At 46.5% G+C, this 16841-nt stretch overlaps 1 protein-coding gene across 3 annotated transcripts in view; it reads left to right on the forward strand.

The window, feature by feature from the left end:
* LOC121289823 (cell division cycle and apoptosis regulator protein 1-like) overlaps nucleotides 1-13713 on the forward strand; it is a 52473-nt gene extending 38760 nt beyond the window's left edge. For all 3 annotated transcript variants that reach the window (XM_041209698.1, XM_041209700.1, XM_041209699.1), the window contains 9 exons: nucleotides 2719-2910; nucleotides 3366-3692; nucleotides 5760-5871; nucleotides 9218-9291; nucleotides 9752-9898; nucleotides 10770-10896; nucleotides 11658-11849; nucleotides 12493-12698; nucleotides 13024-13713. In XM_041209698.1, the coding sequence (XP_041065632.1) occupies nucleotides 2719-2910; nucleotides 3366-3692; nucleotides 5760-5871; nucleotides 9218-9291; nucleotides 9752-9898; nucleotides 10770-10896; nucleotides 11658-11849; nucleotides 12493-12698; nucleotides 13024-13056 (1410 nt within the window). In that variant the 3' untranslated portion in view covers nucleotides 13057-13713. The remainder of the gene's footprint in view (nucleotides 1-2718; nucleotides 2911-3365; nucleotides 3693-5759; nucleotides 5872-9217; nucleotides 9292-9751; nucleotides 9899-10769; nucleotides 10897-11657; nucleotides 11850-12492; nucleotides 12699-13023) is intronic.
* Nucleotides 13714-16841: the final 3128 nt, after the last annotated feature.

The following is a 16841-nucleotide window of genomic DNA, read 5'->3' on the forward strand; positions in this document are numbered from 1 at the left end:
TAGAGGCAAAGAAGAGATTGGCAAAGATGTCATAGACAAAAGGACAAAGGGGTGTTGATGGTGGTGATATTATCTAAGGAATGTGCTAATGGGGATATTAAGGGTAGCAAGCAGGACGAGCTAGTGGCAGATGGTCCTAGTGGGGGTGGGGTAAGGGGAAGGGATTGAAATGGGCTAAAAGGTGGAGATAAAACAATAGATTGAAATAAATTTAAAAATAAGTGGGTAAAGAAAAATATATTTTTAAAAAAATTATAAATTATTGGGAAAAGGGTGGGGTTGGAGGAGAGAGTTCATGATCTGAAATTGTTGAACTTAAGTCCGGAAAGCTGTAAGGTGCCTAGTCAGAAGATGAGATGGGAGCCGCGAATGCAGTAGACTAAATTGAGGGAAGTGCAAGTGTAGCACTGCTTCACTTGAAAGGAGTGTTTGGAGCAGCGCTTCACTTTCATTTCCCTCAATTTAGTCTAATGCATTCGCTGCTCCCAATGCGGTGGTCTCGACATTGGAGAGACCAAGCGCAGACTGGGTGACCGCTTTGCGGAACACCTTCGGTCTGTCCGCAGGCATGACCCATACCTCCCTGTCGTTTGCCATTTCAACACACCACCCTGCTCTCTTGCCCACATGTCCATCCTTGGCCTGCTGCAATGTTCCAGTGAAGCTCAATGCAAACTGGAGGAACAGCACCTCATCTTCCAACTAGGCACTTTACAGCCTTCTGGACTTAATATTGAGTTCAACAATTTCAGATCATGAACTCTCTCCTCCATCCCCACCCACTTTCCGATCACCCTTTTTCCAATAATTTATAATTTAAAAAAAATATTATTCTTTTCCCACCTATTTTTAAATTTATTTCGATCTATTGTTTTATCGCCACCTTTTAACCCATTTTGATTCCTTCCCCCCACCCCACCCCCACTAGGGTCATCTGCCACTAGCTTGTCCAGCTTGCTACCCTTAATGCACATTCCTCAAATAATATCACTACTGTCAACACCCCTTTGTACTTTTGTCTATGACGTCTTTGTCAATCTCTTCTTTGCCTCTACCTATCACTGTCCCCCTATCCAGCTCTACGTGTCCCACCACCCCCACCAGCTTATATTTCACCTCATTTCTCTATTTCCTTAGTTCTGATGAAGAGTCATACAGACTCGAAACGTCAACTGTATTCCACTCCACAGATGTTGTCAGACCTGCTGAGTTTTTCCAGGTAGTTTTGTTTTTGTTTGAGTGCAGACCCCTCCCCCCCTCCAAATAGCAAGTCTGTTTTACTTGCACCAGCAACTAGACCAAATGGGGGTGAAGGTAAGAGGGGCTGGTGAGTGAGTGAGGTGGGGGAAGGGGTTTGGGCAGAGGGGCCTGTGCAGGTGGGGGCGGTGTTGGGGGAGTGGATTACAATGTGCAACTTTGGGGCGGTGAGAGGGAGCGAGGCTTCCCTCAGTGTTCTGTTGCAAGGGAATATGGAGAGCCAACATGAGCTCAAAGGTTTTTGCTGGGATCGGGATCAAGTTAATTTTCAGGTGTTAAAATGGGGCCACATTGGAAAATGGTTTGGGATGTACTGCTCTGCAGAAAAGTCTGATGCACGTGGCTTCTCTGGACTGTCTCATCTATTCCCCCTTTGGCTTCACCTTTTAGCCTTATTCTCACTTTCTTGCTGACTTGCTCTTTTTTTTTCTCCTTCAACTCTGTCTCTCTCTTCTCCTTCCTTGTCTCCCTCTCCTTTCTTCCCCACAAGGGGATTTGAGCGCAGGAGTAAAGATGTCTTGCTGCAATTGTATAGAGCCATGGTGAGACCTCACCTAGAGTACTGTGTACAGTTTTGGTCTCCTTATCTAAGGAAGGATATATTTGCTATAGAGGGTGTGCAACAGAGGTTCACCAGACAAATCCCTGGGATGGCAGCTTTGTCTTATAAGGAGAGATTGACGAGACTGGAGCCTTGAGTTTTGAAGTATGAGGGGTGATCTCACTGCAACTTAAACAATTCTTAGTGAGCATGACAGGATGTATGTAGATAGGATGTTTCCTCTCGCTGATGAGTCGAAAACCAGGGGACACAATCTCAGAATAAGGGGTGGGCCATTTAGGACTGAGAGGAGGAGGAATTTCTTCATTCAGAGGGTGGTGAATCTTCGGAATTCTCTACTCCAGAGGGCGGTGGAAGCTCAATCATTGAGCATGTTCAAGACAGAAATCGATAGATTTCTGTAGGCTAATAAAATCAAGGGATATGGGGACTGTGGGAAAAAATGGCGCAGATGTAGATGATCAGCCATGATCTGGTTGAATGGCAGAGCAGATTCGAGGGGCTGAATGGCCTATTCTGTTCCTATTTCCTATGTTCGTAAGTTCATTGCCCCCCTCTCCGTCTCTCTCTCTGCTCTCCCCCTCTCTGCTCTCCACCCACTCTCTCCTCTCCCCCTCTCTCTCTCTCCTCCCCCTCTCTCTCTCTCCTCCCCCGCCCCTCCTCTCTCCTCCCCGCCCCCCCCACTCTCTCTCTCTCTCTCTCTCCTCCCCCGCCCTCTCTCCTACCCACCTCCCCCCCTCCTGTTCCCCAGTCTCTCCTACGTTCATTTCACCTCTCACCCTCGCCTGCCCCCCCCATCGCCCTCCCTCACCCTTTCAGTCTTTATCTCCCACTTGAGTGCTGTGTTGGTTTGCTTGTGTTTCGTTAAGCTGACTTGCGTGTTATTGAAATCTGTACAGGTTGTTGAGGGGAAGCAGTCTGAAGATTCTGCCGCTGTGCCGAAGCAAGAGCCTCGCTGCCCCCTCCCTGCTGAGCCTGCTGTGATTGTGCGTCCCAATCGTTCCACTATGGGGGGCAATTTTGGCTGTGCTGTTCTGTCTTTGAGTACACTGAGAAGCTACCGCAATGATTCCAAAGGCCATTCATTTGAGGTAATTTTTTTTTTTCATTTTGACTTTGTATGAGTGCCATTCTATCAGAATGTGACAAAGTGTTTCACACTTTTTTCTGTGACTGCTGAAGTTGGCACCTGGGCACAATGTTCAGGCCATGCAGGATGAGCTTGACGCTATATCTAACCCTGAGCTATACTTGCCCTGGGAGTGTTTGACGGGGACAGTGTAGAGGGAGCTTTACTCTATATCTAACCCCGTGCTGTACCTGTCCTGGGAGTGTTTGATGGGGGCGGCGTAGAGGGAGCTCTACTCTGTATCTAACCCCGTGCTGTACCTGTCCTGGGAATGTTTGATGGGGATGGTGTAGAGGAAGCTTTCCTCTGTTCCTAATCTTTACCGGACCTGTCCTGTCATTTCAGTTTTCAGCGTGATGGTGATGCATTGGAGAAGGAAGATTTGATTTTGAGTCTGACTGTGTGTTTTGCTCCTAGGTTTTGTGGCTTGCTGAGCTGTTTGGTGAGATGCTGCAAAGGGACTTCGGGTACACCATCTACAAGGCCCTGCTTGCATTCCCAGAGAGGAAGCCGGAGGAGGTGGAGGTGAAGCCGAAGGCAGCAAGTGCCAATGAAGATCATGGAGAAAAAGATCAGAAGGAGATTGAGCAAGAGGAAAAGTTAAAACAGCCTAAGGAAGAAACTGAGGAGGCGAAGGAAGCAGAGGAGCTGATGGAGGCAGAGGAGATGAAGGAACCAAGTGACATGCCAGCTAAAGCCACTGCAATGGAAGAGGATGAGAACTGGGACTGGGAGCTGACAAAGGTACAGACAGTGAGAAAGGGAAAGCGAGAGAGAGAGAGAGAGATACGGGCATTTGAGCCAATGGAATTCAGAGATGTGAAGGGTTTGAATTGTTGCTTTTGGCTCTTGGTTAAGGGCAATGCAGTGAAAAGAGAGAGACTGATACAGGACCAATCTGGTCAAGGAGATGTGTTATGACCGCAGCTGATGTTAATTGCTGCACAAACCAAATCCCAGGGGAAACTTGGCTTACAGGCCAGACCCTTTTTTTTTGTATTCTGAAAACGCAAAGATGCACTGATCTCAGTAGCAAGAAGTCCAGGAACACTTTTGGATTTAAAAAATTACAAGTGCAAGTTCTATCAACAAGAATAAAAGAAAACTTCACAGAAGATTGCAGTTGCATAGTTGAACTTAGTCTTACAAACATTCCCCTGAAAAGACACACTACTTGGTCAGACCAACAAGTAAACTTCTTCCATGCAACACTCCCTTATAAACGTCTAACTATAAAAATCCAGTAACGTTACCAAAGGCAAACTGCTGTAGCCTCAATTAAGGCGTATCACATGACCTCTCACCCTCTTCCACTTTGCGATGGAGATCGAAACTTCAGAATAAAACTATTTTTTGTAGCCCAAGACTTATCTGGCTTGACTGGTTGGCTGATTAATACAGCGTCCTCCCCCAGCCCACAGCTCCAGCCACTACATCTCACAGCTCTAGTCCAACAGCTCAAACAGCTCCCAACTGTAAAATACCTTTCTTCCTTTTCACCTAAGGTTCCATTGTTCTCACACCTCTTTGAAACTCAGATCCTTCCAAATATAAGATCTTTCATGTTTCCATCTTGTCTTTGCTTTCAGGTCAATAAAATATAATACCCCACTTCTATTTACCTATGGAGCTCCTGCAAGTTACAAGCATGTTTCTTGTTACTCCTGGCTTCCCTTTGATATTCAAAGAAACTCTCAACTTAGCTAAAAATGCAAATGTTAGATCTAACCTATTTACTTGTACCTCAAACATAACACCTCTATCCTTTTCATATTTTAAACCCCCAGCCAACCTGTCTCCTATTAATCTGCCCATCTTAATTCAATCATACACACACACACACAGCTTTTTTTCACAGAATAACACAATATTCCCCAAAAATATTTTTAAAAAAACATCAGTTCCTCACAGATGGTAACCAATTGGGGGAGGTGGTCTGGGGAGAATAACCAATGGGAGAGAAGGTATGGGGAAGGTAGCCAGTGGGGGAAACAGAAAGTAACCAATAAGAGCGTTTTGAATTAGGTTGATAGCAAATTGAAGAATGGGGAGGAAGGCCAAAGGGAGAGGGGGACATGGAGTATGACTAATAGGAGGGAGACAGTGGAGAGGATAGTGAATGGCAGCTCATGAGCTAGGGTAAGGGAAAGAAGGAACCCGGCCTGAGAATTGGGGTGGGAAGTGAAAGGAGAGCGTGGAGCTCTGGGCTGGGGCGTTGTTGGGGTAGTTTCGGGGGAGCTCTGGATCAGAGGGAGGGATGTTTGATAGTTGAGGCCAGTTTGCGAACATGTCCTTTCATTGAGTGGAAGAGATGTAAAATATTCTTCACTTCAGCATTGCTGAGATTCACTGGGTGGGAGATCAAACCCTGAGGTGCTGCTGATGGTTTAAGGTTTATGATTGACTGCTGAACTGTAAGAATCAGTTTGTGGATAAACCTTTGGCAGATGGAGAATAGAGACTGAGACTCTGACCTGCTAAGTATTCCCATTGTCCGCAGTATTTTATTTCTGCCTGATCCCAGAGTGTTGTTCCCTCTGTATTACTCGTCCAGTTAGAGTCGAACCTAGAAATTCACATGGTCTCCAACTGTGGTCTCACTGAGTTTCCTCGCTACATCTTCATTTTTATATTTGAAAACTGTTGCTGTAAATCTAACAGTGAACCAGCTCTTTGACATGAGGGACTGTTTTTAATAAACTTGTGATTCCAAAACCACTCATCCCTCTGCTCCCCCACATCTCCTAGCCATCCCTCATTAAAAATGTCATTTATTTATGATTAACCAGAACTTTCCAATGTTGATTGCAGCCAGAAGAGGGGGTGACTAAAGAAAAGGATGTAAAAGAGAAAGAGTCTGAAGATGATGCTCTCCTACAGATTGACGATGTTCTGCTCCTGGAGGAAAACGAGGAGGACTTTGGTGAGGAACAGTTAGAGAACATGGCAACATAGTCCTAATCGTCCCAAAACATAGTGTGGAGGCTGTTGGATCCCATTGGAACCGCTCTTTAATGCGGTGTATGCCTCTCTCAGCTGCAATTCACTGATCTTCATGTTCACTGTACATATCAATTGTGTTTAACTAAACATAGGTGGAGGGCATTGATTAGGTTGTTATTTCAGCACATATGAATAGACAATTAGTTACACGGTGTTGTGGTGGAATTAGGAGTTATATACTTGTCATCTTTCACTCTGCAAATAAATCTAAAGCAAATGAAGATTGGCTCCAGTGTCACCCTTCATCTGGCTATCAGGAGGAAAACACTTTGCGCCAATCTTTGTCCTTCCAGTGCGAACATCAATAAGCTGTCCGGTATTGAGTTAAATGGGCACCAGCAAGACTCCAGGAAATGCATTCGATGTGGACAATTCAAAGCACTGGAATTCAGGTGTATGAGACCAGCGCTGTACCACGCCCTGGTGCTTGACCCCAGAAAGCCAAGTGGTGAAGGATAGGACTGGAACTTACAAAATTGAGCTTTGATTTGCAGAGGCATACATTACAAACATGCAACTCCTAATCTCAAAATTCACCATTTTAATCTGTTCCATATATAGGAGCCCAAATGACTCCCAGTTAGTTATTTTTTGAAATTCATTCATGGGATGTGGGTGTCACTGGCTAGGCCAGCATCTATTACCCATCCCTAATTGCCCTTGAGAAGTGGTGGTGAGCTGCTGCCTTGAACTGCTGCACCCACAGTGCAGTTATGGAGGGAGTCCTAGGATTTTGACCCAGCAACAGTGAAGGAATGGCAATATAGTTAGAAGTTAGGATGGTGAGTGGCTTGGAGGGAAACTTACAGGTGGTGGTGTTCCCATGTGTCTCCTGCCCTTGTCCTTCTAGATGGTGGTGGCTGTGGGTTTGGAAGGCGTTGTCTGAGAAGCCTTGGTGAATTCCTGCAGTGCATCTTGTAGATGGTACATGGCTCATCCAGTTCAGTTTCTGGTCAATGGTAACCTCCAGGATGTTGATAGTGGGGGATTCAGTGATGGTTATGCCTTTGAACGTCAAGGGGCAATGGTTAGATTCTCTTGCTCGAGATGGTCATTGCCTGGTATTTGTGTGATGCATACGTTAGTTGCCACTTGTCAGTCCAAGCCTGTATATTGTCCAGGCCTTGCTGCATTTGGACGTGGACTGCTTCAGTATCTGAGGAGTCACGAATGGTGCTGAACATTGTGCAATCATCAGCGAACATCTCCACTTCTGACATTATGATAGAAGTAAGGTCATTGATGAAGCAGCTGAAGATGGTTGGGCCAAGGACAACTCTCTGAGGAACTCCTGCAGTGACGTCCAGGAAGTGAGATGACTGACCTCCAACAACCACAACCATCTTCCTTTGTGCTGGATGTCACTCCAACCAGCGGAGAGCTTTCCCCTGATTCCGATTGACTCTAGTTTTGCTAGGGTTCCTTGATGCCACATTCGGTCAAATGCTGCCTCCCGCCTCATCTCTGGAGTTCAGCTCGTTTGTCCATATTTGAACCAAGGTGTAATGAGGGTAGGAGCTGAGTGACCCTGGCAGAACCTAAACTGAGCACCAGTGAGCAGGTTATTGCTAAGCAAATGCCGCTTGATAGCATTACTTCACTGATGATTGAGAGTAGACTGATGGGGCGGTAATTGGCCGGGTTGGATTTGCCTTGCTTTTTGTGCACAGGTCATACCTGGACAATTTTCCACATTGCTAGGTAGATGCTAGTATTGTAGCTGTACTGCAACAGCTTGGCTAGAAACGCAGCAAGTTCTAGAGCACAAGTCTTCAGCACAATTGCTGCAATGTTGTCAGGGCCCATAGCCTTTCCAGTATCCAGTGCCTTCAGCTGTTTCTTGATATCACACGGAATGAATTGAATTGGCCAAAGACTGGCATCTGTGATGCTGGGGACCTCCGGAGGAGGCCGAGGTGGATCATCCATTTGGCACTTCTGGCTGAAGTTTGTAGCAAATGCTTCAGCCTTATCTTTTGCACTGATGTGCTGGGCTCCCCCATCATTGAGGATGGGGATATTTGTGTAGCCGCTGCCTCCAATGAGTTGTTTAATTGTCCATTACCATTCATGACTTGATGTGGCAGGACTGCAGAGCTTAGATCTGATGCGTTGGTTGTAACTCTATCTATCGCTTGCTGTTTACATTGGCACGCAAGTAGTCCTGTGTTATAGCTTCACCAGGTTGACACCTCATTTTTAGGTATGCCTGGTGCTGCTCCTGGCATGCCCTCCTGTACTCCTCATTGAACCAGGGTTGATCCCCTGGCTAGAGTGGGGGATATGCCGGGCCATGAGGTTACAGATTGTTAGAGTCCAATTCTGCTGCTGCTGATGGCCCACAGCACCTCACGATTGCTCAGTCTTGAGTTTCTAGATCTGTTTGAAATCTTTCCCATTTAGCATGGTGGTAATGCCACACAACACAATGGAGGGTATCCTCAATGTGAAGACAGGACTTCATCTCCACAATGACCGTGCGGAGGTTACTCCTACCAATACCGTCATGAGCAGATCTGCCTGCGGCAGGCAGATAGATGAGGATGAGGTCAAGTATCTTTCCCACTTGTTCCCTCACCACCTGCCACAGACCCAGTCTAGCAGCTATGCCCTTTAGGACTCGGCCAGCTTGGTCAGTGGTGGTGCTCCCGAGCCGCTCTTGGGATGGATGTTTAAGACCCCATCCACAGTATGTTCTGCGCCCTTGCCACTGTCAGTGCTTCCTCCAAGTGGTGTTTAAGGTCGAGTACTGAGGGAGGTGGGGGAGGTGTAGTACATGGTTATCAGCAGAAGGTTCCTTGCTCAACTGAATGCTCAATTACTGTACAATTAACATGAAGGGGTGTTTGATGGGGACAGTTTAGATGGAGCTTTACTCTATATCTAACCCCGTGTTGTACCTGTCCTGGGAGTGTTTGATGGGGACAGTGTTGAGGGCGCTTTACTCTGTCTAACCCCGTGCTGTACCTGTCCTGGGAGTGTTTGATGGGGACAGTGTTGAGGGAGCTTTACTCTGTCTAACCCCGTGCTGTACCTGTCCTGGGAGTGTTTGATGGGGACAGTGTTGAGGGAGCTTTACTCTGTCTAACCCTGTGCTGTACCTGTCCTGGGAGTGTTTGATGGGGACAGTGTAGAGGGAGCTTTATCTAATCCTGCTATGCCAGCTCTGACACCCCACCCACCCACTGGCATGGCTTCCCTCCCTGTTGTTGTCCCCAGTCTCATTTCTTGTAGTTTGTGATGATGTTTGGTTGTGCTTTCTGCAGGCATCTCTAACGTTGATGAGAAAAAGCCAACTGGGAAAGGGAACGACGCGGAGAGTGAATCCATTAAAGAGATGGTAAGGAAATGTTAATGCAATCAGAGACAGCCGGGCAGCAAGGGAATTCTGAGAATAGCAGCACACAATTCAGAGCCTTTGGGATGAGGTGCTCCATAGGGAGAACAGTGATTGTCCACTGGGAGACAGGCTATGTAAGCAGCAAGATCAGAGAACGTGACTAAGGAGAGTTGTAGCAAGGGTGAAAGGCTCTGCTATCGGTCACAGCAAAAGGCTGCACACCGGAGCTGGTGGAGCACTGGCTGTGTGCTGGCATGGTGGAATAGGAGGAGGCTGATTGGGCTTTGTGGGGCTGGTGGTGGACAGGAGACTGAGACCCTCATGCTGCACCCAGTGCAAGCTTTGAAGCAGAGTTCCCAGCACGCAACTTCAGTCCAGTCAGCACAGCTTCGGAACATTCACGGTGGCCAGAGCTGGAAGGATAGTAACATAACTCTGCTTTTATCCCTCTGTACAACAGGAGAAGGATGTCAGTCAGATGGTGTCACTGCGCAAGGATCTTCTGCTTGCCTTCATCTACTTTGACCGCAATCTGTGTAGTTACATTCTAGAGAAAGACCTGGAGCAAATTTTGTGCACCTTGGGACTGCACCTGTCCAGAGCTCAGGTATGCTGCAACCTTGCTCATTTATACCGTGTACATGAGCTTCCATTGAATCTGCGTGCTTCCATCACAGCTTTCCTGTTCCTGTTTAATCCAGATTAGTTCCCCCTTCCACTTGACCTACAATCCCATGGGCACCAGCACCGCTGCCTTGTGACTTCACTTTTGGAGTGAACTCAGGCACTAGCTGTTGCGCTGAGAGAGTCTGCAGCCACGTTGTATCCTTTCAAAATCAACATTCTTGTGCTTGGCAGCTGGAAACCTGCCTGATTTCCTACACTTGACCACATAGGTCCCCAAAGGATCCCCAGTTAAGATCAGTCGACTGTGCAGAGAATCAAGATTTTGATTGCAAGCTATTCAGGTCACAGTTGAACAGCAAGAGCACAGAATCTGACTCTTCCTGGGCCCTAAGTAACAATGCTCTCATACATTGACTGGAGCAATCTTCAGAGTCCCTCTCTGCAAGGCACTTGACTCATATTTGCAAAGGACCTGGCACCTTGGGTGTCCTGTGCGTGCATCTGTGATGTAGCACCTTGTGTCACTGCATTCAGTGTGGATTCATTGAAACATTTTGTCGCCATCATCACTGTTATATTGCCAAGTGTCACATTCAGGAGAGCTGCCACCACGGGTGTGGTGGTAAGTGAGTTAAGTGCCATGGGCTATGAGTCAATCTCTATTTCCTCACTAGATCACTGTTCACTGACCAATCATCACAGGGGTGGTGATATGGCTCATTAAGTGAATACCATGGGGCAGGACTGCTGAAAGCGAATGGGCATGCGTCCCTGGAACCAATCAATGAGAGCTCAGTGAAGGGGCTTGCAATCAATATACCCTAACTCAGATTTGCATACGTGTGTTGCAGATTAAGCAGCTGCTGGGGAAGGTGTGCTCACAGAACATGTGTCTTTATCGAACCCTTACCGATGGCTGGGAAGGAGACCTGGAGAAACTGGAGAACAAGAGTCTTGTGACAGAGGACATGCTGCTAGGTAAGGCTTTTCTTCTTTTGTGTATCCTCCAAATACTGGTGCCAACGCTGTCGAGCCATGAGGAATTGAACTATGGTTGCTGCTGTCGCTCACTAGCCCAGGGCAATCATTGCCTCCAATTATGGTGAGCACAGATCAGCCACTGAACTCCCATGCAACTGCTGATTGCACACTGCATGCTTAGCCATTGAATTTATTCAAGGCTGAAATCTAGATTTTTGGATTCTAGGAAAATAAGCAGATATGAGGATCAGGCAGGAAAATGAAATTGAGACCAAAGATTGGCCATGGCCTTATGGAATGAAGAGCAGGCAAGAGGGGCTGCATGGTCATAGCTACTTCAATTTATGTTCACATGTGACAGAGATATGGCACAGATTGTCACTCCAGCAGCTACTCACTCACTGTCCAGGAATAAATACCTAACCTGCAGGCATCTGAGCTGTTAGCGAATCCATCGCAAAGTTCCTGTCAACCTGGGCCTGTGCTTCAAACCTGCCTGAGTGCATGCAGTAAAGCCCATGGCTCCATGTCCACTTTCCCCTCATTCCCCTCTTCTCTTGTTTCCTTCCCCCCCCAACCCCTTTACCTTTTTCTCCCCCCTCCCTACCTCTGCTTTTTCCTTGTCCTGTCATCTGATCTCTGTTGCCTCATGGTGGTGTTGTCAGTGGGACTGGGTGGTGGGTTATGGTTGCTTTCTTTGGCTGTTTGTTCAGAGAGGAGAGGAATTCCAGCCTTTGATTGTTGTGCATCTTCTTCAGGTAACCAGCACCTCTTGCCAACCTGCCCCACTGTCACTCCCAGTAAACCGAGGACCCGGTCTGGAGACAACAGCCTGATTGAGTACAATGGCAACATGGTTAATGTTGGGAACTTGATCCAGAAATTGGAGCGAGATGAGAGGAACCGCGCAGAGATGGAAAACAAACTGCAATCAATGGAGTCCCAGTTGGGTGAGCACATGAAAGATGCTGGGGTGGGAGGCATGCTGAAGAGGTGTCGAGAGGGGAAAACTTGGAGGGTAGTGAAGAGATTTGCTCGATTAGTTCCAGAGAAGTAGAGGGACTGCAGAAACCTGAGTTGTTCTTCTGAGAGCACAGAACCATAAGGTGGAGATTTAATTGAGATATTCCAACTGATAGTTTGATGGAGTAAATAAGCAGAAAGTGTTTCCACTGGGAGGAAGCTAGGTTAACAGGACACAGATTTAAATGGCAAAAGAACCAGAAGCGAGATGAGAATTTGTTCAATGCAGAGATTTATGATTTGGAAAGAACTGCCTCAAGGGGTGGTGGAAGCAGATCTGGTCATAACTTGAGAAAAAGGAGTTTGGATGAAAATTTAAAAAGGAGAAATTTGAAGAGTCAAGGGATAAGAAAGTTATAGTAGGGCTGATTGTATAATTTTTTTCAAAGAGCTAGCACAGGCACGAATTGCCAAATGGCCTTCTCCTGTGCATTAAGATTCTATGATTCATTGTGATTGGAGATTGGGGGTGGGATTGTGGGGTTGGAGGTTTAGATGTGGGCGATGGATGGGGATCGGGAGTTGGGCTCTGGTGTTACGACTGATGTTTGAAAAATGTTTTCTGCGCAGCTGAAACTCTGGGCAAGCTGTCTTCAAATGACAGCGTGAACAAGTCACTGAGCTCAGGGATGCAGGAGATGCAGAAACAGGTGTCTGAACTGGAGGATCGAGTGAAGGCAGCAGAAAAACTCAAGATATTCTATGAACTGCGGCTCCAGGACAACACCAGGAACCTCAACTCTATGATTGAGGAGATTCAGCGCATCATTAAAAAGGTAACGTGCCCCATGTACATCCCCTTCAACACCCCATTGTACAAACACCAAGGACCATCCTGCCCTCCTGTCTCTGAACTGGCCCCGGTCCACTCTGTCATCGTTCAGCTTGTCTCAGTTGGGTGCCTTCGGGGTGGGATAGGGGTAGGTCTTTCAGCAGGCTGGGATGTGTCTCCCAGGGAGGGGTGTGTCTGGGTAATGTGGGTTGTCTCTTTTGGCAGGTGGGTGAAGGATCTGCCAGGGGCGGGGGTTGGAGTAGCGTGTTGGTGGGGTGTTGGCCTGGAGTGACTGTAGTAACTCTAAAGATTTTTCTTTTGTCTCTCAGAACAACGCAGTGACGGAGAAGAAGGAGAAGTGAGAAAGGGGCCTCGTCCCCAGAGAGAGTGTGTGGACTCCTTGATAGAATACAGTGAGCTAGCATCAGATTCGTATATTGTGACCTGCTTGAACCCTTGCTTTCCTAATCTTATTAAGGCCGAACACAAATACCAAGTGACTCCAAACTGCAAGTTTGCTGAATTGTGCCGTGTGTTTTGATTTTTACATTGGTCCTGTGCATCATATTCAGGATGTACAATAGGGGAACAGAGATCGATGTGTATATTTGTGTGTAAACATCTGTGTTTTAGTGGTGCCCTCAGCGGGACCTGCTCTCTCTTTCCCCCATGTCTCCTCCATTGGAGCCAGGGGTGTCGGCATGGTCTGGGCCTTTGCCCAGTCCAGGTGAGTCTGTCGAGGCTTCATTTCCCCATGTAACACATGGCAGGGCTCACTAGAGATAACAGCATTCCCTGGACCCTTGCTGGGTGCAGGCGACTGATTGTTGGACCTGACCGACCAGAACATTCACTGAGCAAACAATTTCAACCTCCTCTCCAGCTCTCCCCCTAGGCTGAGGCTTGTGGGAATAGATTTCTCTCCCTCCACAGCTGCCTTTCCTTAGACCCTTGTTACCCCGTCCTCTGTCAGGATGTCACAGTATTTACAATATAAAGATTCTTCACTGTTTTTAAAATGTTCGGTGTGTGTTGTGTTTATTTGTTCTGGGGTTAATTGTTGAGTCGGACTGTTGCTCAGAGGTGTGCTGTCATGAGCACTTGTGCACAGAGCACTGTGAATGCTCAATCCTGCAGCCAGGTTGCTGATACATGGTGGGGTGGTGGGGACGTGCCATTGCAGCTTTACACTCAGAGCCTCAGGAAAGGGAGACTCACTCTGATCTGGTATCTTTGCTGAACGGACCACAGGAGACTCAGGTACAGGTTACCATCGTTTATCCGAGCAATTGCAAGGAGGGCACCATCTCACTACAGACTCTGCTAAACTACAAGTGTTCACCACATTTATACATTATTGGTCACATACAAGAACATCCTCCAGATTCTGATCTTGTCAACATTTCAGTTTACATTAAGCAGACAAGTATCTGGTACAAAGGTACATGCATCATCTGATCCTACTTTCACCCTAGCAACCTTTCCCCTATCTCCACTATGACCATCTGTTCTTCCCTTGTTTACTACAAACAAACCCAATATTGGTTGTTTTTCCCAACCTAAGGCTCCAGTCTGACTCGCAGAACAACCAATCTACCATAGTTGTATTTTTCTTTGTCCAGTATGGCCTGGCTGGTAATCTAAGGGTGTGCAAGGTTCAAACCTCTCTCTATTCAACCTGACATTTAACTGTTAATTGCAGGCTTCGCATGCTTAGGTGTATTTTAAGTAACCCCAGAGACCTTTAATAGATTCTTACTGCAGCCCTATACTTCTTGTCAACATATATTTCTACTGTATCCTTATATTTTCCCCCTAACAGTCCCCCCTTTTGGTCCTTGGCCTAGCCCAAGGCAGCCAATTACAGTGGTGTTATCCATTCCTTTATGCACCGCTGCTCATTGATGCTGGCCAGTCATCCAGCTTTGGGTTGTAAAAGGTATCATCAGGCCACCTGTATCGTCTGGCCATTCAATTCAGGCCTCAGGCTGACTAAATTCCTTCTCCACCTGTTAAAACTCCCCCGGTGCTACCTTTTTTGTGACTTCCAGGTGCGATGAATCTAGTATGTTAGATAGATAATCAATATCAGTTGAAGTATAGCTAGGGCATGGGATATAATCCGAATGCAGGGGTGTATCTGTACATTTGAGCCCCAATTCCACAGGTCCTCCCACCATGTGGAAGAATCTTTTTGTTCACTATTCATCTTTGAGGCTCTAACCTGCTGTTGCTGCAGTGTATAGTAAGTCCTGTATATCTGCTGAGCCTGTCTTCAAATCGTGGTTAGGTGCTCTGGTAATAGGGGAATTTCATAGGAGAACTGGTTCAAATACTCTGTCAGGTTATCCTCTCTTGTATATTTTGACCAGTTCCACTTTCCCTACCCTTGCTGGCGCCTGTGGATTTAGGCACACCGAATGATTATCTGGTTGCTCCCGTATTGGATCTTCTGCTGCCATGTGGTGATACAATATCTCCCATCCCCTGTATATGCAATATGGGTCGGTTCTTTTACAACCCATATAGTCTCCATTGTACAGTTTGCCTTTTTTTTTTTGCAAAAATATACTTTATTCATAAATCTTCAAAAACATTTTGAACCATTTCAAAAATCACCATTACAAAAATAAAATCAGGTTCAACTTTTACAACGTGAATCACAAGGTGTATCAGTACAAACAATGAATATTACAATCATTGGCAGACATTCATTTTAAGCTGTACAGCCGGAGGGGCTCTAAACAGTTCCCAGCCCCTCAGTGCACTGTGGCAGAAAGGTCTTAGGTAGCGACCCTTCCCCATTGCGCCTTTGTGGCGGCTGCCCCATGCTTAACTAAACTAATCCATTGTACAGTTTGCCGCTGCATTAAATCTGCACTTTGCTTCTTCCGTCTCATATATTGGCTGTGCACATTCTACTGCAGTGGCTTCTATACTACACCCTTCTAATGTGGTGCTAACTATATTTCCTTCATTGTTTACTGCGTATGGTGGAATATCCTGATACTTAATACAATAATCCCCCCGTGTAACCCTAATGTTTTCTACTCTATATAACGTCCTGCCGGGTGTTGACATAGGTATGACAGGTACTACTAATATAATGCCTATTAGCATATTATTATTCACCATACATTCAACATTCATTTTATATACTCGTGTCAAACCTCTGAGCTGGCAACCGGTCAAGTCATGATCCTTGAGTCATGAAAGATTAAATAAATGCTCATTAGTTAACCATAAAGGAACTACCCCTTCATTAATCTGTCTTAAATTCTCTCGGGCTTGTTCCAGTGCCCAAGATCCATAGGTGTTGCAAACATCATTTCTGCTCGCTTTGTCTGAAATATTTTTTATCCCAATCTTTTTATTGATAGTCCCCGCATGACTTTCGAGCACGGTAGCCAGGTTTTGAATTAACTGTGTCATGTCCTGGTCTGTATTTAATTGGGTGTTGTGAATTCTCTGTCCCCGGTCTAGAATCTCCTTTAGCTTAAAGCTCGGGGTATTGACCTTCTGGCCAACAGTCGCCAGGTTCTGAATTAACCACTGATGTCCCTATATTGAATATCGTAGCGGCGTCGTTTATCAGGCTACGCTTAACACAGTTCCCTCCCAAACCTGATCGCATCTCGCTGTTGAACTGAGATGCAGAGATAAACGAATTGGGGTCATCACTGACCCATTAGAGCTGTATATAGTGCTCGAATATGGGTTGAGCACCACTGGAGCAGGACGATTCCGGATATGTTCAAGACTACGGGTACCATCTCTTGGTGTACATTATCATACAAAACTTCTGATTAACCAGTACCAACTATTAGTCGGTCCTGGATGCATAGTCGGACAAGATGGGTCAGTCGGTGTGGTTTAAGGGGCTTCAATTATCTCTACTCGGACTGTGGGAAGTAGAGATGGGAGGTGGCTGGGTAGTGGCGGACCTCCTTTGCCCGATCTGAAGCAAACCATTCCTACAATTTGAAAACACTTGTTCTCCTACTGTTACATTTATCATTTCCCGTTGCGTGTCGCATTCAGCACTGTCCATGATGTACCAAATTCCCTCCTGCGGTGCAGGATGAGCAGTGATGATCCCCGACGTTGTTACCAGTACTGATAGGCCCACGACCAGGATCGTAGATCT

The sequence above is a fragment of the Carcharodon carcharias genome, chromosome 17, assembly GCF_017639515.1.
Source record: "Carcharodon carcharias isolate sCarCar2 chromosome 17, sCarCar2.pri, whole genome shotgun sequence".
Taxonomy (NCBI): domain Eukaryota; kingdom Metazoa; phylum Chordata; class Chondrichthyes; order Lamniformes; family Lamnidae; genus Carcharodon; species Carcharodon carcharias.